Genomic DNA, 22,645 nt, shown 5'->3' on the forward strand with positions numbered 1-22,645 from the left:
CAAACCGAGGCTTGCCCAGCGGAAGTGACTCCCGTGACCTTCAGGTTTGCCAGATCTCCCTGGAATATCTCCTTAATCCCACCTACCGACGCAGTAACAGCCGGCAATGTGCCTTCCTTCTCCAATGGAACCGCCACGGTAACACCCTCCTTCACGGTTGCAGGAAGACATGACGATGCTTCCACCACCGTGCCTCCATTCTTCTCAACTGGCGAGCTCTGTAGGGACCCCGGCCTTGGTCGTTTCCGGAGAGAGGACCCGCAAGGCACTGGGGTGTATCGGGTTGAGGAGATTGACGTCTCACCAACACGGGAAGCGCTGTGTCCGACCTTGACTCGTGACCCGACCCTAGCACGATAGGAGCTTGATCCATTCGTGTGAGAGAAGTGAATGGTGGGCCTGATTACTCTACCCGAATCGATTCTGGATTGAATGCCTCTTTGGACCTTGTTAGATTGCTTCTGACCCAGCTTGGTTTTACCTTTCCTCACAACTTGCTCCCAGCCTGGTTCATCATGCATGCAAGCCTCCTCAACATTATTTCCTTCCAAATTATTAGCCTCCAAATCTTCTTGCAAATTCGATGCAGGATTCTTGCCAGTAACGCCACCTACCACATTAGGTTCTACTTCATTTGAATTGTGAATTTTGGTCTCAGGATGTGGCACTGCCTTTGTACCATCCCGTGGCTTGGTGGCATCGGAATCAACACTCTTTCCTTCCCTAGAGTCTCTACCCAAGCACTGTGCCATATCGTGACCATAACGTGCACAAGAGTTATAAATTAAATTTAAACTTTCATACTCCACTACATGAGTTACGCCTTCCACAATGATATGTTTGATCACTGGCAGTCCTAAATTTATTTGAACACATACTCGGGCATATCGTCCTCTCTCAGCCAATTTAGTGGCTAAGTCCACTTTGATGGGAACTCCTATTGCAGAAGCAATACGCATCATGGCCTGTTCCTGATAGCACCAGATTAGGAGCCCCGAAATCCGAACCCATACAAGCGTAGACCCGAAGGATTGCTCACATGGCCGAAAATCTATATCCCACGGTTTTACAGCAACATAGTGCCCCTCAATCAACCACGGGCCACCAAGCATGACCTTCTCACGATCTTCACATGCATCGAATTTTACCATGAAGTACCCAAACCCCACATCAAGCAGATCAAAGTCACCTTTGATGCGCCAAACCATCCGAAGCTTGTGTGAAAGAGCTGTGTAACTATAATTTTTATCAAGAACCTTAATCACTAAAGCTTCTCGATAAGGCTCTGCCAAACAAAGCTTGGCTTCTTCAGTGAAATTTACACATGGAGGTTGGGAATCGCCCTGCTTGCCCACCACCGTGGCTATACTATCCCCAGATAAAGATCCTGCAAGTGCAAACGCCTTCGATTTCTCTGGACCAATGACTTTATCTCTAAAGGAGATCTTTGTAGGATTTGAAAAACCCCCTCGTGAAAAACCCTCCTTGACACCGGATGCACCCCCACCCACACTCTCCCCCTTATCTCTTTCGACGGCATGGCCGCCATCCTCACTGTGTTTCGCCCTCAAACACTCGTTCCCGCTCTCTCCTTCTCTCATTCTCTCTGAATACGGAGTACGTACTCTTTCTCTGCTAGGGTTTAGTAAATAATTATCGATTTAAAAAGGTTTTTTGGTGACTATTTATATGTATTTCCCAACACTCTCCCTTTCACTCTTTTTTTATTATTATTATTATATTCTTTCTTCCGAGTTTCAGAGCATGCTGTTAATTCGACCACTTTCTCCACCAAATAGAAATCAGTTACGTAAACCAAAATGAAGATCTCTTTCATCACTGCATTTTCTCAATTCCCGATTTTCTTTTTCCCCTTCCTCTAAATCTCGTTTTGGATCTTTCCTATTTTACAATCATAACTGCAAACCTTCTAGAACCTTTCGCAACCTCAATCAGTTGGAGATGAGCAACGGGGAGCTTTTTAGCATCGAACCTCTCGAGCTCAGGTTCCCCTGTGAGTTCCCATTTTTGTCATTCTCCCTCGATCTATTTTTCTCATCTTCTAGGATTTCAAATTTCCATGATTTTCTAATTCTTTCTTTTCTTCTCGTTAGTTGAGTTGAAGAAGCAGATCTCGTGCGCTCTCCAATTGTTCAATAAGACCGATAGCTATGTAGCTTTCAAGGTAAATGGTGACATTTTCTTTTCTAGCTTTAGCTTCCTTCTTTCTATTTTTCAAAATCCAAATTGTTTGTCTCGTCATGCTCTTCATTTTCCTATCGTCAATTTGGAGAATTTGTTTTGAATTGTTGTTTTGATTCTATTATAAGATCTATTGAATTCACAGTAACTTTAACTCTTCAGCAAGTGTTTGGTGCAATGCGGTATTAAAAAAAATTGGACGATAATTTGTTACTATTCTATTATTTTATTTATTTGTTGATGTGATAAAATGCTTAATTTCCATGTTTACGTGTTGCATATTTGGTTTTGTTCAGGTGAAAACAACTAATCCGAAGAAGTATTGTGTTCGTCCAAACACAGGAATTGTCTTGCCACGATCAACATGTGATATCATGGGTACTAATACTTCTATGCACTATCATTGAACAGACGAAAGGGAAAAATGGAATCAGTTATTGAACTTCTCAATTGAAGATTTATACATGCACTATAATAAAGTTGATGGAGCCTGTGACTAATTAAATCCTTATTCTAACTAACTGGTACAGCTAATTTAATTTCTAACTAACTAGTTAACTTATGCTTCTAATCAGAACATCTAATATCCCCCCTCAAGTTGGAGCATACATGTTGTATGTTCCTAACTTGGCCATGAGAAACTGAAACTGAGGTGCAGGGAGTGCTTTGGTGAGAATATCCGCAATTTGATGCTTGCTTGGAACGTGCACCAGCTTGATAATCCCAGATGCGACTTTCTCGAATAAAGTGTCAGTTGATTTCAATGTGTTTGGACCTTTCATGTAAGGTTGGATTGGTAGACATCTGAATAGCCGATATGTTGTTGCAAAAAACCATGGCTGAGTGGACCTCAACGTGCATGAATTTTAGCAAAACAACGAGTGAAAGGACCTTACAAGCAGCATTTGCCAACGCCCGATATTCAGCCTCAGTCGAGCTTTTCGAAACCACATCTTGTTTCTTGCTCTTCCACGATATCAAAGAATCACCCAAAAAGGTGCAATACCTAGTGGTGGATTGCCTCGTATCTAAACAATCACCCCAATCCGCATCAGTGTACATAGTGAGATTGAATTTGGACTTAGATGAGAAAAGGAGCCCTTGTCCCGGTGCAGCTTTCAAGTAACGAAGGACATGATGAGCGGCATTCAAATGGGGAAGGCGCGGATCGGACATAAACTGGGCCAATTTCACTACTACGAAGGTAATGTCTGGTCTGAAAATAGTCAAAGACATGAGGCGGCCAATGAGTCTTCTATAGTGGGATGGGTCAGGTACGGGATCGCCTTTACCACTCGAAGTTTCATATTTGCATCCATAGGTGTGGTGGCAGGCTTACATCCTAAGTAACCTGTCTCTGTCAAAAACAACATCACATACTTTCTCTGAGTAAGCGCCATGCCAGCTTTAGAGTGTGCAAGTTCTAAACCCAGAAAAAACTTGAGGTCACCCAAGATTTTGAGCTTGAAAATTGATTGGAGTTTCAGCTTAACATTGTCAACCATCTCTTGCTTGGGGGGCAGCAATGATGATATCATCCACATAAACAATGAGGAAAGTAGTCGCATCGCCTTCTCCCAAAGCAAATAGAGACTAATCCTGTTTGCATTGTGTGAACCCGTGGCTGAGGAGAGTGTTGCAGAACTTGGTAAACCATTGTCGTGAAGCTTGCCTTAGACCATACAAGGACCTTGTGAGCTTGCAAACTAATCCTCCTTTCCGTTGAGGATGGCCCAAGGGTAACTCCATGTAAACTTCTTCATCTAATTCGCTGTTGAGAAACGCATTGTTGATATCTAATTGGAGAAGACTCCAATTCTTGACCGCAGCAATGGTGAGGAGAGTCCTTACCCTGGTGATTTTTGCGACCGATCCCGGCTTGTTGAGTGTAGTCTTTGGCGACGAGGCGTGCCTTATAGCGCTCCAATGTACCATCAGCCTTTAATTTGGCTTTGTACACCCACCGGCACCCGATTGCACGTTTGGCTTTGGGTAATTCGACCAAGACCCAAGTATTATTGGCTTTGAGGGCATCTAGCTCTTCTTGCATGGCCTGCCGTCACTCTTTGAACTTGACAACTTGGTGATAGAACTGAGGTTCAGGAATGATGTTCAACTGAGCAATGGAATTGTGATATTTGAAGTTGAGCTTGTGAGTACTAAGGTGGTTAGTGAGAGGATATGGTGTTGAGGTATACACACATAGTCATTTAGATATAATGGTGGCTGAGTGTGTCAGGTAGATCGTCGTAATGGTGGTGGCTGAGGCTGAGGCTGAGTGCTGGGGACGATGAAAGAAAGGCTTGGAGAATGGGGTGCGGGTGTGGAATTGGTGTGAGGTGAAGGTGGTAAATGTGATGGAGTAGGATCTAGAATAGGTTTAGGTAGTGCAAAGTCATGAAGCAGATCTGTGTTAGATTGAAGATGAGGGGATTGACTAAAGGGCATGATGGTTTCATGAAACACAATGTCTCTGGATATTAAGAACTGTTGGTGTGAAGGTTGTAAAGTTTATATCCTTTGTAGCCAATAGGATAGCCAACAAAGACAGGGGGTCAGCTCTTGGGAAAAATTTAGTCCTAGAATTGGGAGTAGTTGCTGCATAGGTAAGGCATCCAAAACTTTTCAAGGAATCATAGTTGGGTGTCTTGCCAAAAAGGAGTTCAAATGGTGACTTGAAATGTAGAAGTTTGCTGGGAGTTTGGTTGATAAGGAAGGCAGCAGTGATGATGCATTCACCCAAAAAGGAAATGGGCACTAAGGATTGGAAAAGTAATGCTCTTGCAACATTCAAAACGTGTTGATGCTTGCGTTCCACGACGGCATCTGCTGCGGACGATAAGGACAGGAGAATTGATACAAGATTCCCCGTTGCTGCAGGAATGCATCGAGAGCAAGTTCTTTGGCATTATCCACCTGAAACACTTAATTCTTTGGCCAAATTGAGTTTCAATCAAGGCAAAAAAATTCTTTAAGCAGTCGGGGTGGCCTCAGACTTGTGAGTTAGCATATAAATCCAACAAAAACGAGTCGCATCATCAACAATTGTCAAGAAGAAACATTTTTCATTATAAGTTGGGATATGGTAAAGTCCCCAAACATCACAATGTATAAGGTCAAAAGCATTGGAGGACATGTTATTATGTGATTCGAAAGGAAGTCTTTTGAATTTCGCTAAGTGACAAACATCACAAGTGTGATGGTCTGACTTATTTGGTAATTGCAAGATGTTATCTAAATGCTGTAAAACACTAGAAGGAGCATGTCCTAAACGTGCATGCTATAATTGGGATTTGCACAAATTTATTTGATTAAAACTAGTATAAAAGGTCGGATTAGACTGAGTAGAGACATAAGGATCTGAGGAACCATATGATAATGACTTGGTTGGGGTGTCAGCTTTCAGGATATAAAGTCCCTGCTGTAGGCTACCCTTCCCAATCTTCTTCGAACACTTGTCCTAAATAACGAAGTGAGTGTATCCAATAGTCACAGTGAGTGAAGAATTGGAAAGTAAGGAAGACATTGATAGTAAATTGACTCGAAATTCAAGCACATAAAGCACATTGTGGAGTGTAATATTGTTATTGATGAAAACTGACCCTACGAAATTCGCAGAAAAGATGTCACCATTTGGTAAAGAAACTGAAAAATTCTTAGAGGTATGAATGGACTCAAAAAGTGATAAATCACAAGCAATATGTATAGTGGCTCCAATATCCAAGATCCAAGAATTATTGGATAAATTTGACCTTAACATGGATGTGTTGAGAACAATACCTGCTGGGGTTGTGACGCTTGTGGATTCAGGAGTTGGAATTTCCTGAATTTGGTGATGGTTGAGTAAGGACAAGAGTTATTGAACTTGAGCAGAAGTCAGGTTGGGAGTGGCAGATGTTGATGGTTCCAAATTGGCAGACACATTGTGTACGGATGGCCTCGTTTCTCTCCCTTTGCCAAAATTTGGTGCTAATCCGTGGAGCTTGTAGCACTTATCGATTGTGTGCCCAAGAAAGCCACAACGAAAGCAGAGAGGACGGTCTTTCTTCAATGTGCCTCGGCCACGACCTTGAGGTTGAGTGGCATGAGGATTGCAGGCGAGGAAAGCAACCTGAGATTGTGGCAGTGAATTTAAGGAAGCTCCTAATGCTCAATGTTTCTCTTCTTGAGTCACCAAAGGTAGCACCTTGTTAATCGCAGGAAGAGGTTCCATGAGTAGGATTTGGCCCCGAATTTGAGAGTAAGACTCATCTAGTCCCATCAAGAAGCAATGGACGTATTCTGCTTGAAGAAATTCTTGCATAGCTCGAGCATCACCATAGTTGCATTGTACGGGTCTGTAGCAGTTCAATTCCTCCCAAAGAACTTTGATCTTAGTAAAGTATTGTGAGATGGTCATCGTGCCTTGGCGGAGATTCATCAAATCACGTTTTAACTCAAAAACGCGAGAGCCATTGGCATGCTGAAATCGAATTTCAAATCATTTCAAAGTTCAGCAGCCGAATTTGTATACACCAGTGAAGTGGCTATCTCTTTCGAAACAGAGTTCAGAATCCAAGTGCTCACTACATCATTGACACACTGCCAGTTTTCAAATTTCTCTGGTTTAGTGGTAGGATCAGGTTGAGGAACAGAACCTGTGATAAAACCAAGCTTTCTCTTGGCATTGAGGGCTTTTCGTATAGCCTGGCTCCAGGAATGATAGTTGTCCTCACTGAGTTGTTGAGTGACTAAGATCAAACCTAGTTGATCAGCCGGAGAGAGATTGTATGGATCGATCGTCATGGATGAAGCTGAAGAAGCAGCCGAAGACGGTGAAACGGAAGGCTCTATGAACACGCACGATGAATGTCTTCTCTTCGAGGCTCGTTGATTGGAACTTGCTGTTTCGATTCAAGAACAGCGATGAAACAAGCAAGATCTCATCAATCTCTATCGTGTGAGCCAAGAAGAGAGGAAGAAAAAAGAATATCGAAGAAAGAAGATGCAGAAATGGCAGAGAGGAGAGAGAGAGAGAGGAAGAGAGAAAGAGTCGAAGGTTACGGAAGCTTCAAGAAGGATTTGCTTCTGATACCATATTGAACAGAGGAAAGGGAAAAATGGAACCTGTTATTGAACTTCTCAATTGAAGGTTTATATACATGCACTATAATGAAGTTGATCGAGCCTGTGACTAATTGAGCCCTTATTCTAACTAACTGGTACAGCTAATTTAATTTCTAACTAACTTGTTAACTTATGCTACTAATCAGTACATCTAATAACGATTACTCTCCCTTTCCCCCTACATTATGATGTTATTGGTTATCATCCATTAATGTTCACTTTTTTCTACTATTTTTTTGGTTAATAAGTTGCCATGCAGGCGCAAAAGGAAGCGCCACCTGATATGCAATGCAAGGATAAATTTCTTCTTCAGAGTGTGAAAACTTTTGACGGTGCTTCTACAAAAGATATCAATTCAGAAATGGTATAATACTTAATAATAGTTGCCTTTGCATCTTCATTTAATTTCTTTTTCACCTTTTTGGTTTGAATTGTGAATCTTTTGCTGTCATTTTCATTTAATTTCTTTTTCACCTTTTTGGTTTGAATTTTAAATCTTATGCTGCTTTGTCTAGTTCAACAAGGAGGCAGGGCATTTGGTTGAGGAGTGTAAATTGAGAGTGGTGTATGTTTCTCCACCTCAACCACCATCTCCAGTCCCAGAAGGTTCTGAGGAAGGGTCATCGCCTAGAGGTTCTGTTTCAGAAAATGGGAATGTCAGTAGTGTTGACTTCACACAAGTGGGTTCTTAACTTGTCCTCAATTGGATGAACCTTAACCTTTCTCCAAGTAAAAATCCGGTGATGTCAATTGGGATTCCTTTTATTATTGAATATTGCAGGCATCAAGAGGATTTACTGAAAGATCCGATACTCAATACAAATATGCAGAGGTAAAGAAAGAAAAAGTGTGTTGTAGTTATTAGAAAAATTAATTTTTATTTATTGGTAGCTAATTTGTTGATTGATAAATCTTTATTTCTAATATGGAAGTTTTAGAAAGAATATCAACTATAACCGAGCTATCTTGTTCAATTATATAAAGAAATCATATCGTTTTGTTTGTCTGTTAATTTGTACGACTTCTGGTTGTTTTCATTTCATCTTGCTTAGTTTGTGATCAAATGTTGACAATTGAGCTCTTTAGAAACTATCTCATGCCCTTACTTGGAGCATACTAATTGGAGAAATTTTCAATACTATGCAGAGTTTGTATGTTTCCTTCTGTGTCATTGATTGATTGGCATTGCTAGTAGTTGACCCTACGACCTTCTTTCTACAACTCAGTCAACTCTACAATTTTAATTCTATGGAATACATGAGCATGAGAATTTTTAAAAGAGCTCTGCCTGAGTTGAGAAATGGTTTATGGCTAACTTACTAAGTGGCCTGGGGATCACACATTCTTCTCTACTATCAAATTTGGAGGATAAGTTCATATTTTCAAGTTCCAATGATGGTTTTTAGGTATCTTAGATTAACAGGAAAAGGCAAACCAAAAAATATTTAAACTTATATATATATGATTTAGATACTACATAAAGTTGTTATTGTGTGGCAACGTTATTTTGATTATAATTGCTTTGTTGCAGGCAAGGGCTCTTATCACAAGATTGACTGAAGAAAAAAGTAATGCAATTCAACAGAACAACGAGTGCCATCAGGAACCGGTGAGCATTAATCAAATATGGTTTAGATAATTTTATCTACCAATTTGTATAGTCTATATTGATGTCTTTCTGGCAATTAAATTTGCAGTGTTTGCTATTAAAGCAATATATACCACAAATATTAAAGTCTCTAAAACACCATCAAAATCTGATGCTCTTTCTAACTATCTATTTTAAAAGCATATATTCTCAGATAGATGTGGTAACAATCACAGTTCATGTCAAAGTAATGCTATGGGAGGGACCTTACTTAATTTGAACTGTTCTTTTGTTTTTCCTTCAAATATATTTTAAGGTGTTCTCCGAATTTGATGATTTTCAAGATATTGTGTATTGTTTGTGGGTTTCAATTTTTAGTAATATGAGATGAAGAGCACATATTTTCAACACCAATATGAGGTTTAGTTGTATGAACACTTTGTGTAGGACATGAAGTAATAGTTGTGCTTCATTAGTTTTATATTGATTTTATGTATTGCATATTTAATGTTTGCTTGTGTTGAGATTTTGCCTTTGTCATGACCCCTCTAATAGTCTGTTAGGGATTTGATTGTTCCTGTCAATTTCTTCCACGTCAATTTCTTTTACACGTGCTACGCGAGCTCGTGCACATACAAACACAATCATGCACTTTAATTTGTGCCATGCACATGCATTAATTCTTTCAAACTTAGCTTTGCGCTCAAGAAAACATTTATTTTGGTGATTTTACTGATTGTAGGATCTTCTGAAGCGTGAAGGCAATAAAAATCGCAGTGGAGTCTCCTTTGTCATTATTGTATTAATTGGCTTGCTTGGCATTATTATGGGGTATCTCATGAGGAAGATCTAATCAATTCTGCAATTTGATCTTTCTCTTTCTTCTTTCTCCATTTTTGTTTCTATTTTTTGGTCTCAGATGGATAGCATTCTGGAAGTAGAAAACATTGGGGAATGTCAGGTATGAGATTGCCCTTATTTGGGACTTGGCTCATACTTTCGGTACATGAATTCCTTTCGTAACTTAAAGAGGGGAACTTTGTTATTTCTCTTGTTGTTTATCTGGTGGCTCTTGGGTAAAGTCGAAGTTGTAAAAAAAAAATGATGATAAGAGGCTCCTTTTCTTATCTTTCCATGTTAAGAATGTCCTTAGTACGTTACTTATGACAGTGTTCTTTGTTTCTTTCGTAATCCCCCTTTTATGTATGTGTGTGTGTGTGTATGTATTACATATTGGTAGTTTCTCTCAAACAAGAAAAGCTCACAAAAAGGCTACAGGTACTCTTGAAGGGTGTATAAATCTCATCCTTTCGTGACTCATCAGATATATATTACTCTGGTTTCCATTATAGGGTATTTTAGCACATTTTCCTTCTTGTTTAGGGTTTAGGGTTTCCATTATGAACACGAGTTTTGTACTTAAAGATCACATATTCTGATTATTTTGGCTAATGACTTGTTTATTCAAATTTATGGTGTCGAAGAAATATCGTAAAGCTTATGACATAATACCTTCACTGTCAAATATCTGGTAGAAAATTGATGAATAACATGGATTCCAGATAATAATAAAAAGGATAGGAAAAAAAACTTGGATACATAAATGTGCCAGAAAAATAAAAAATATGATTCATGAAATGTTGGTGTGTTAAAACGTTGGTGTTTGCCATAGTGCCTACAACTACGGTCCAGAAATCAAACATAAAGGAATGGGCTTCAAATTCATATCTCTCTCCAACATCAAAAGTTGTTCATATTTTGGCAAATTCAACAAGTATTTACAAGGGCAGCTGAGGAAGCCTTAGTTCAAATGGTAAATCATATGTATCTTAATATGCTATATTTGGGTTGAACTTTGACAAATGTGCCAAGTATTGAATATGAACTTTTTAGTATTGTGTGGGTGAGTGTGTAGTATGAGTATGTTATAGTGTTATCATATTTAGGATTAGAAGTTGTTCAGTTTATTTTAAAAAAAAAAAAAAAACAAGTATTTACAAGGTACCATAGAGTTTTGTGGGTTTCTAAGTGGTGGTTTTGGAGACACTAGAAAGTGAAGATATTTTTGTTTTAAAAATCTCTCTTAATAATTTTCCTAACATTACCAACAAGGGTAAGAAATTAAAGTCATGAATGGGTCTACTTTGTACGACTCCCCTCCCCCCTTCCCTGAATTGTAAAAAGTATATATATATATATATATATATAGAGAGAGAGAGAGAAATTTTTATATGAGAGTGTGAGAATGTATTTATAATTATTGGATTAATTTAAAAGGTTAAGATTATATGTAGCTAATAAATAGTATAAAATAGGATTAATCTCTACATACAAGTGTTTTGCATTTACAAGCTTTACAAGTCTGAACGAAACCCATCTATTAAACGTGCTGCTTATGTTACGTGCCTTTTTAACAGAATTTTAAATCAATTCAAATCAATTAACGCGCAAATATATAACTTCCATTTTTCAAAAGATTTCGTTTCTTTCCCTTCTTATTCTTCCTCTTGGTAGCTTTTTTCCAGTTCAATCTCTTCTTCATTGCTCACCAAGGGCATGGGAGGCTGTGCTTCTTCTTCTTTAATCTCCATCTCTTGACCAACCTCTTCCAAGTTTTTAACTATGATATGCCTTGGAGGTTGTACATCCTCCTCAGCATCAAATGCAACCATCCTGGAAGGAGGTTCTATGTCTTGACTTTCCCATAGAGGTACAGCATCTCTTAAGTTTGCAACCACTTTTTCCTCTTCAATAATTACAGCTTCCTCCACTTATTCCAGTACAAAGCCATGTTCTCTACTGTCCAATGGAGTTTCTAGTATCTCCTTCATGCTACGTTCTTCATTAGATTGTCCACATGAAGCCATGGGGTTCCTTGAGTGTCCGAACGTCGGGAAGCTAATTGATTTATTGCTTGATTCAATTGATGAAGTGTGGCATTAAATTTTTCACATGTTTCCTTGAGTTGCTCCGATGATGCTTGGGGTGATGGATATGGACATGATGCATAGGGAGGTGGTGGTTCTTGGGAATAATTGGGTTGGAATTGGGGTGGTTCTATATATGGTTCATATGGTTCATAAGGTGGTTAGTATGGTGGATGAGGGTTAGGATCATATGAAGGTGAATGGTGTAAAGGGGCTTGTGAGTTTGGTGGTCCAAAGTCATGTTGAGGAAATGGTTCATAGGCATATGGTGGTGGTTGTTGATAGTCCATTGGAGGTGGTTGTTGCCAAGAGAGTTGATCAAATCCTTGTGACTCCTCCTATCTTTGATTGTTCCAACCTTGATGCCTGTTCTCAATGTAATTTCTTCCTCTTGTAACATAATTGTAACCAGACTCATAGCAAAAGGGGTGAGAGTTCATAGTAGCAAATAAAAAAATTAAAAACGAAAATAAAAACAATTTTAAATTTTAAATTTCTGAAATTTAAAATTTGAAATTTGAAATTTGAACATTTTTAAATTTAAATTTTTTTTTAAATTTAAAATTTGAATTTTGAAAAAAGTTAACAATATAAGATGAAAATTTGAAAAAGATTTAAATTTTGAAAATGTTCGATTTTTTTTTAATTTTTTTTTAATTTTAAATTTTGATTTTGAATTTTGGAATTTAAATATTGAAATTTTAAATTTTGAATTTTTTTGAATTTAATGAGGAAAGAGAAGAACAATAAAATGACACCAAACTTAAAATTTTTAGATCAAAACGAAGAAAACAACTAAGAACAACTTTGAAGGTCAAGATGAACACGAAGAACAACTTGAAGATCAAGATGAACACCAAGAAAAAAAATTTTTTGAAAAAATTTTTAATAACTAAATAAAAACCAATAACCTCTTAATTTATGAAAAAAATAAAAACAGAAATAAAAATAAATAAACAAGCAAAAAGCAAATATTTACAATAACCAATAATAAGGCACACGTTTGCAATTCTCCGGCAACGGCGCCATTTTGAAGAACTAAAGATTGATGGTTTAGAGGTTATAATAAACTCTCGTTGCAAGTATAGTTACTAAACCAAGCAATCAACCTTTCTTACAAAAGTTTTGGTTGTCACAAGTAACAAACCCCTAAATAAATTGATAACCGAAGTATTCAAACCTCGGGTCGTCTTCTCAAGGAATTGCAGGGAGGTATGTTCTTATTATTGGTTATAAGTTTGTAAATTGGGGGTTTTGAAAGTAAGGAAGCAGTATGTTGAATAAAAAGAATAAAATAAAATAGTAATAATAAAATAAGCTCTTGGCAAGGTATTAGAACTGAAAGTCCTATCCTGGTTTTCTCCCACTTTGTTAACCTCTAACTATGAAGGTATGTTAAGTGGATGAATTAATTTTGATTCCTCAGGTCCTAGTCTTTCCTTGGGAAAGGCTAGAGTTATTGGAACTTGAATTAATGAAATGAAGAAATCCAATTTTCAATCAACAATGAGTTTGATAACTCAAGTGTCTCCAATGACTCAACCAAAGCTAAAAGGGAAGAGAATCTACTTGAATGAAAATAATTTGAATACATAAATTAAAGAGAGCAATCGTAATTCTGAAATACCGCAATTAGCACTAATAAAGATATCAAATGTAACATGGAAGAGTTCATAAATTAAATTAGGAAAATAAATAAAAAGAACATTGAACCTAGGATTAAGAGTCACTCCTAAAACTAAGAGAAATCCTAAATCTTAATCCTAAGAGAGAGGAGAGAACCTCTCTCTCTAAAAACTACATCTACTCCTAAAACTGTGAATTATAAAAAGCTTGTTTTTTTTATGAATGGATGTATTCTCCTACTTTATAATCTCTAATCTGTGTTTTCTGGGTCGAGAACTGGGTCAGAAACAGCCCAGAATTCGCTGGTTGCGAATTCAAATACGCTGATTTTCGTCACTACCACGCGGCCGCGTGGAGCACGCATTCGCGTCACCTAGCGTCAGGAAAACTATGGCATATTATATATCAAATCGAAGCCCCAGACATTAGCTTTCCAACGCAACTGAAACCACGTCGTTTGGACCTCTTTAGCTAAAGTTATAGCTGTTTGAGTGCGAAGAGGTCAGGCTGGACAGCTTAACAGTTTCTCCAACTTCTTGTATTCCTTCCACTTTTGCATGCTTCCTTTCCATCCTCTGAGTCATTCCTTCCCTGTAATCTTTGAAATCACTTAACACACATATCAAGACATCTAATGGTAATAAGAGAGGATTTAAACATAGGGAACTTATAGCCAAAAAAGCATGTTTTCAATCAAAGCACATAATTAGAAAGGCAAATGTAAAACCATGCAAATAGTATGAATAAGTGGGTAAAGAGTTGATAAAAACCACTCAATTAAGCACAAGATAAACCATGAAATAGTGGTTTATCACTTGTCGATGTAAAATTGTTTCAAAAGTTTCTCAATATAGGTTGACTGATGGATGAATATACCGTCCTTCAAGTGTTCAATTTTTAAATCAAGACAAAATTTTATTTTACCAAGATCTTTCATTTCAAATTCTCTTTTCAAATAATTCACAGTTTTTAGAATCTCTTCAAGTGATCCAATGATATTTAAATTATCAGCATATATTGCAATAATAACAAATTTGGATTTAGATTTTTTTTATAAACACACATGGGCATATACGGTCATTTTTGTACCCATCTTTCAATAAGTACTCACTGAGACGTTTATACCACATAAGTCCAGATTTTTTTAATCAATACAAGGATTTTTGAAGTTTTACTGAATAAATCTCTGGAAAATTATTATATGCTTCAGACACTTTGAGTCCTTCAGGGACTTTTCTATAAATTTCTTTATCAATTGAGTCATATAAATAAGCTATAACAATATCCATTAGACGCATGTCAAGCTTTTCATGCACAGCCAGACTAATTAGATATCTTAATGTTATTACAGGAAAATATATTTTCACATAGTCAATACCAGGTTTTTGTGAGAACCCTTATGCTACTAGCCGTGCTTTGTATCTTTCTATTTCATTTTTCTCATTTGGTTTGCGCACAAAAATCCACTTGTATCCCACTAGTTCTGACTATAGGACTAAAAAACTTCACGTTTTCTAAGTGAAGTTAATTCAGCGTAAATTGCGTTTTTCTAATTTGGCCAATCATTTCTTTGTTTGCATTCTTTGACAGATTTTAGTTCATAATCCTCATCTTGCTTTGCTATTTCAACAACAATATTATAAGCAAAAATATTGTTGACAATAGTATTCTTTCGGTCCCATATTTTTCCGGTAGTGACATAACTTATTGAGATCTTTACATTTTCAGGTACCTGAACCTCTTCAGAGGTTTCATCAATAGTTATGTCTTCGGATCTCTTTTGAGTATTTGCCTCCATATTGTGACCATCATGATTGATTATCTCTCTCTTTTTCCGGAGATTTTTATTTTTAGAACCAATTGGTCTTCCATGCTTTAGGCATGGATGGCTTTCATTTGCACTAACAATTTGACCTTCCAAAATACTTGTTTTTATTGGTATATTTGCAGTTAGAATGTAAGGTTTTGTTACTCTCTTTAGGTTAATAAATGTGTTTGGCAATTGGTTTGCAATATTTTATATATAAATTAATCTTTGTACTTCTATTAACCTTTGCATATGAGTTTTTAATATTATCAAGAAGATTAGGTTCTTACTCTATAACTTCTTCCATTGCTATTGCATAACATTCAAAGTGGAATTATAAAAAATAGAACGGGCCGCTACACGCTTTGGGGTGTGCTGGGTCGGTGGAAGGTGAGGAACCGAACGGGCGGCGCGGGTACCGGATCGGAGGCGATGGTGAAGGCTCATTGTCGACACAGGCAGTACACGTAGAAGGCGATGGTAAGTCCGAAATGGTCAATGATGATAGGGGTAGGAAGGTTGGGAGCGCAGGAGAAACGGTTATGGAGGAGGGGTGCAGATTGCCAAAAGTTTGGGGGGGGGGGCTGAATGGGTACAAGGGGTTAATGGCGTAGATGTGGGACTGAACGACGAGCTCTGTAACGATGATGCTTCTGAACACAGTGGTGGAGCTCAACAAATTGACATTACACGGCGGGGAATTGAAACGTCTTGTCACAGAATTATGCCAGAGATTAATAAAAGAGATGGATACGGTGATGATGAGGGTAGTATGGAGGGCAGAACATGTGCAAACGATGATGATGCCAGTAATGATGAGAGCTTAAGATTGAATGAGCAGCTGCTAGAAAACAAAAGGACATGGGAATTGGCAAAGGAGTCAAGAGCGGAGCTATATAATGAAGAAGATGACATTATAGCAATCCTCCAACAATAGAATGAAAAAATCGCTCGAAAAAGAAGATTGGCGAAACAGAAGGTAAAAGCTAGACAGAGCAAACCCAAGACACAAAAAAAGGTGTGCAATAATTATTTAAAATAATTTTTAGTTCTTGAAATGTTAGGAAATTGAGGGGTGACAGGAAAATAAGGATGGTAAAGGACCTAAAGAGAAAGTTTAGATTAAACATGCTAGGTTTGGTGGAGACTAAAAGACAGTCAGTGAATAGTTTTGATGTTAAAAAAATTTGGGGGAATGGTTGTTTTGGTTGGGACTATGTTGAGTCTACCGGTGCGTCTGGCGGGTTGTTGCTAATGTAGGACGAAGGTTCTTTTGAAATCAGAAATTGCTATAAAAGTGAGAGATTGTTGTGTGTTGAAGGAGTCCTGTTGCAGAATAATTTTAATTATGCTTTTATTTTGGTTTATGGTGCACATATTAGAGATGATAAGCTTGTGGTGTGGGAGGAGCTGAGTTACATAGCTGGTTTATGCCAGGTTCCCTGTTGTTTCATGGGGGACTTTAATGAGATTATACAAGTGGAAGAAAGACGAGGTACCGATAACTTATCCTTGTCGGCGGAGGATTTCAAGAATTGGATACATGACATGGGTCTAGTGGACTTGCCAATTACTGACCGCAAGTTTACTTGGTTCAGAGGACGATCCTGTAGCCGTATTGACAGGGCCTTGGTAAGTTTGGAATAGCTTGAAGAGTTTCCAGAGACTCGACTACGAGGTGATCCAAGGGATTTGCCTGACCATTGTCCTATTTTGGTGGAAGATAAGAGGCTGAGAGATGGCCTTAGACCGTTCAGAAGTCTGGACTCGTGGTTTACACATGAAGGCTTCCTGAGGATGGTAAAGGAGGAATGGAGAGGTTTAGGAGAGATGCAATTCACAGATAAATTAAAGGCTTTGGCAATTCCTCTGGGTAGATGGCATAAAGACAATTTTAGTGACATGGACAAAAAATTTTTTAAGTTTGAAGAAGAGATTAAGAAGATTGATGATATGGTGGGCGATGGGGTTTATGATGAAACGGTAGAGGCAAGAAGAAAAGCGCTCGTGACGTGTTGTGAGAAATGGTATGTAAGAAAAAAACTACATTGGAAGCAAATGTCGTGCTCAAGACATGTGAGGGACATAGATAAAAACACGAGGTATTTTCACAACATAGCCTCGACAAGAAGGAGAAACAACAAGGTTGATGCACTGGTTATTAATGGAAGATTGATAAGGAATCAAGCAAGAATTAAGATTGCGATTAGGGACTTTTACAAGGACTTATATCATCAGGAGGAGTCGCCGTTGGTGGGATTCAGAGACGGTCTGGTGGAGATGATCAATGAGGATGATGCTCTGGCTTTGGAGATACAACTGACTTCTGAGGAGGTTAGAGAAGCTGTGTGGGATTATGAGTCATCTAAGGCTCCCAGTAGTGACGGTTACAACATGAACTTCATAAAGAAATGTTGGGATGAAATCGGTTCGGAATTCACAGGAGCGGTGTTGGGCTTTTTCCAGTCCTCCAGATTACCGGCAGATGCTAATCTCACTTGGGTTGCATTGGTGCCTAAGTTTACTGGAGCAAAGGAAATCAAGGACCTCAGGCCGATTAGTATGGTCGAGTGTGTGTACAAAGCCATTTCAAAGATGCTGGTTAGGAGAATGCGAGCAATAATGCCACGACTAGTAGGTAAAACACAGAGTGCTTATGTGAAGGGGAGAAAGATTCATGATGAGGCTCTTATCGCGTGCGAAACTGTTCAATTGATTAAATCGAGAAAAAAGGAAGCGATGATAATAAAGTTAGACTTCCATAAGGCATATGATAGGGTCAAGTGGAGCTTCGTAGATCTTGTATTACAGAAGATGGGTTTTGGAAGGAAATGGAGGGGTTGGGTTATGGAGTGTGTCAGTACTTGCTCTATGTCAATATTGATAAACGGTTCGCCTTCTAAGCAGTTTAAGATGGAAACGGGCCTACGACAAGGTGATCCGCTGTCTCCTTTTCTGTTTGTCCTCGTCGTTGATGTTCTACATAGGATGTTTGGGGAGGCGGTTAGGAACGGGCGCATATCTCCGTTACTGGTTGGTAGAGATCATATTGAGTTGTCATATCTTCAGTTCACGGATGACACTATTCTGTTCTGCCCTCCAGAGGAAAAGACAGTTAAGAATTACAGGATGATTCTTCGTTGTTTTGAGCTGATGTCGGGGTTAAGTATTAACTTTGACAAATCTAGCTTGATTCCTATTAACTGTGATAATCAGTGGGTACAACGTATGTGCTATGTGCTGGGTTGCAAGAAAGCATTCCTTCCAGTAAAATACTTGGGATCTCGCTAGGAGCTAATCCAAGATTGGTGAAGACTTGGAAGTCAATTATTGACAAAGTAAGGAAAACTGTGAAACAGTCTAAACGTATGTGCTATTCTGGTTAAAAGCATTCCTTCAGTAAAATTTGCTTACTCAATAAATGAAGTAAAAAAAAAATAAAAGCCTTGTATATTATAATACAAGATGCAAAGATTTGCAGAGAAACTTATCTCCTTACAGAGAAGATTTCTATGGAGTAAGGATGATGGTAGGAATGGTATAGCTTTGGTCAGGTGGGAGGTGGTGCAGGCGCCCAAAAAGTTTGGTGGATTGGGTGTTGGGGATGCCATGCTGCGAAACTCAGCTCTTCTATTTAAGTGGTGGTGGCGCTTTTCAAAGGAGGATTGTTCGCTGTAGAAGAAGGTGATTTGCTCTTGTAATAACCTGAACCCAAACGTGTTGCTGTCCTCTCAGGCTTTACCTATCCGGGGAGGCCCCTAGAAGGATATATGCCAGTTACAGTTCAAGAATCAGCAGGTGAGACAGAATATGATCATTGGGTTGGCTATGGAGGTTAGTGATTGGAGAGGGACTCGATTCTGGGAGGATGTTTGCTACGTGGTGGTGCTCTGAAAGATCAGTTTCCGAGACTTTTCTCAGTTTCAAACTAAAGAGGATCTGTTATAGGGAATTGTGGGTTTTGGGACGGGGCTGAGTGGATATGGAACTTCCAATGGAGGCGAGAGCTATTCCAATGGGAGTTGGATCTAGTGAACCAGTTGCATGAAATTTTAAGGCTGGTCAAACTGGCTCATGATAGAGAGGATAGAGTTGTATGAAAATTTGATAAATAAGGAGTCTTTTCTACTAACACTTTTATGCAGGTACTGCAAGCAGACATAATCCCGGAGGATATAACAAGTTACAGCTTTACTAGGACAATTTGAAAAGGTCTTGTTCCACCAAGAGTTGAACTGTTGTATGGTTTTCTTTGATTGGTAGGGTCAATACAAAGGAGAGGCTAAGCCGGTTAGGAGTTATTAACCAGAGAAGATTTCTATGGAGTTATTGTTGCAGAGAAACTTATCTCCTTACAGAGAAGATTTCTATGGAGTAAGGATGATGGTAGGAATGGTATGGCTTTGGTCAGGTGGGAGGTGGTGCAGGCACCCAAAAAGTTTGGTGGATTGGGTGTTGGAGATGCCATGCTGCGAAACACAGCTCTTCTATTTAAGTGGTGGTGGCGTTTTTCAAAGGAGGATTGTCCGCTGTAGAAGAAGGTGATTTGCTCTTGTAATAACCTGAACCCAAACGTGTTGCTGTCCTCTCAGACTTTACCTATCCGGGGAGGCCCCTAGAAGGATATATGCCAGTTACAGTTCAAGAATCAGCAGGTGAGACAGAAGATGATCATTGGGTTGGCTATGGAGGTTAGTGATTGGAGAGGGACTCGATTTTGGGAGGATGTTTGTTGCGTGTTGGTGCTCTGAAAGATCAGTTTCCGAGACTTTTCTCAGTTTCAAACTAAAGAGGATCTGTTATAGGGAATTGTGGGTTTTGGGACGGGGCTGAATGGATATGGAACTTCCAATGGAGGCGAGAGCTATTCCAATAGGAGTTGGATCTAGTGAATCAGTTGCATGAAATATTAAGGCTGGTCAAACTGGCTCATGATAGAGAGGATAGAGTTGTATGAAAATTTGATAAATAAGGAGTCTTTTCTACTAACACTTTTATGCAGGTACTGCAGGCAGACATAATCCCGGAGGATATAACAAGTTACAGCTTTATTAGGACAATTTGGAAAGGTCTTGTTCCACCAAGAGTTGAACTGTTTGTATGGTTTTCTTTGATTGGTAGGGTCAATACGAAGGAGAGGCTAAGCCGGTTAGGAGTTATTAACCAGGAAGATGTTGTATGTGTGTTATGCAACAAAAGTGTCGAATATGGTCACCATTTGTTCCTTGGTTGTGATTTTTCATGGCAGGTCTGGTGTGCCTGATTATCATTTGTTGAGAGGCCATGGTCATGCCCGGAGACGATGAAAGAATATTTTATAAGTTGGACTGAGATATCAGCTAGCAAAGAGGAGCGCCAGAGGTGGATGATGTGTTTTTGTGCGATTGTTTGGAACATCTGGTTGAAAAGAAACAGAAGGATTTTTCATAATAAAGAAAAAGGGGTTGACGAGATTATCCATATGTCCTTCATGAACTATAAGGAGTCGTTAGGTGTAGATTCTTTTTGTTGTTGATGGCAATGCCGGAGATGACAATGCCAAAGATGACAAGGAAATAAATATTGATTAGGTGTTTTTATTTTATATTTTATGTGAGTACTTTCTTATTTTTTTTGCTCCACTTGTTGTGTTGAGCTTTTTTCTTTTAAAAAAAAAAAATAGAACAGGGACCAAAAGCTGGCTTGGACTATGGGTTTAGAAAAGATAATTGTGGAATGTGACTAAGTCTGTTATTGAGGTCCTCAACAATCCCAAAGACTTAAAGAATCATCTAAATGCTCTTATAAAAAATATCTATAATTGGAAGATCAGAAAATGGAACATTCCTTTTATAAATATCTACAGGGAAGATAATAGACACGTTGATTATCTAGCACGCAAAAGCATATAATTGAGATAGAATTTCACTTTTACGACATTTCTCCTGGAGAGTTAGTGACTAGCATGTATTTAATTTCCTTTCCAAATTTTATGCCTTATTTCTATACCAAAAAAAAAAAAATTATCCATCACCCAAAGTCAACGGATTGATACTTTCATTTCATCATCAATTGCCTCAAATTACACTTTTTCTTTCTTAATTTTTTTTTTTCTAAAACATAAAATACAAAATCATAGTTTATAATTTGCTATTCTAAGTTTGAATATATGAAAAGCAGCATAACATATTACTTAACAAGTAAAACGGCAAAAATAAGGACCTAATCAGATTTGCGATCGATTCATTATATGACTAATTCGACCAATCAGTTCAATCCAATTTTGAAGACCATGGTTCTCATAAATAATGCTTGTTAGAATAGAGAAAAATTGAAATAAGGATAGAACTGTAATTTTATGCTTTTATCATGCTTTTACATCGAGGACCATAACTCCATAATTGAGGTAAGTATCAAAGTAGTTTTTGAAGTTATCCTCGAGCCTCAAAATAATCCTGAACTTAAAAATTTGTCGAGATCGTCTCTGAAGTTGATCTCCGGTACTCATAGTGGTCCTTCTGGTGAATTCTGTCCAGCTGGCGCAACCAAAAAGCTGACCTGGCGTCGTTGGTGACACGTTAGCAGCGCAACGACTAAATGACGTGGCGCAGTAAACATTTTGGACTCAATTTGGTTCTAATTTTAGGTTAAATAATTTTATCACTTTTTTAATCCAACCCGCGTTTGCGCTATATATTACGTATTCTGATATGAGAAATATTAGTCTATCATATCACGAGTCTGAGTCCAATGGATAATACTATTGTTCTCTTCACACTAAGCTTTCTTCTTGTATCTTCAAATGGCATCATGTCACAGCAGAATTATCAGTACTAAGTTGCAGCAACAACGACGCAGAGGGTCCTTCTTCAGATTTCCTATACACCTGCAATGGATTCCAAAAATCTTGCTTAGCCTTTCTCATATTCAAATCCCAAACTCCTCACAACACCATTGCCACAATCTCCAACCTCACTTCCTCAAACCCAGAGGACCTTGCAAGGTTCAACAACGCCACTCATTCCACACTGTTCCGAACCGGCAAAGAAGTCATTGTCCCTCTCAATTGTTCTTGTCCAACCAGAGAACATGATGATGAGTACTATCAAGCCCAAACCACATACGTTCTGCCAAAAGATCCAACATATTTTACAACAGCAAATGATACCTTTCAGGGATTAACCACGTGCGATTCTCTCCAGCGTTACAATCCTTATGGGGTTCTTGATTTGCATCCTGGCATGGTGTTGCACGTGCCCCTCAGATGCGCTTGTCCGACGGCGCGTCAAGCCGGTAGCGGCACCAAGTATTTCCTGACCTACTCGGTTAATTGGGGTGATAACGTCTCTAATATCGCAACACGGTTCCATGTCAACGCAAGTAGTATGGTTGATGCCAATGGTTTATCCT

The 22,645-nt window shown here is 38.5% G+C and overlaps 1 protein-coding gene across 2 annotated transcripts; it reads left to right on the forward strand.

Moving 5' to 3' along the window:
* Positions 1 to 1,714: 1,714 nt before the first annotated feature.
* On the forward strand, positions 1,715 to 10,252 carry LOC112720815 (vesicle-associated protein 1-2). 2 transcript variants are annotated; one of them, XM_025771908.3, is made up of 8 exons: positions 1,715 to 2,014; positions 2,115 to 2,185; positions 2,499 to 2,580; positions 7,557 to 7,672; positions 7,824 to 7,988; positions 8,090 to 8,140; positions 8,840 to 8,917; positions 9,816 to 10,252. In XM_025771908.3, exons 1-8 carry the CDS (start codon positions 1,963 to 1,965, stop codon positions 9,861 to 9,863), a joined length of 663 nt encoding a protein of 220 aa, XP_025627693.1. In that variant the 5' UTR covers positions 1,715 to 1,962; the 3' UTR covers positions 9,864 to 10,252. The 2 variants fall into 2 exon arrangements, with proteins under 2 accessions (XP_025627693.1, XP_025627692.1); XM_025771907.2 differs by having other exon boundaries at positions 1,716 to 2,014; positions 9,639 to 10,252.
* The last annotated feature ends 12,393 nt before the right edge of the window (positions 10,253 to 22,645 follow it).

This window comes from Arachis hypogaea, chromosome 11, assembly GCF_003086295.3.
Source record: "Arachis hypogaea cultivar Tifrunner chromosome 11, arahy.Tifrunner.gnm2.J5K5, whole genome shotgun sequence".
In the NCBI taxonomy this organism is placed as follows: Eukaryota; Viridiplantae; Streptophyta; class Magnoliopsida; order Fabales; family Fabaceae; genus Arachis; species Arachis hypogaea.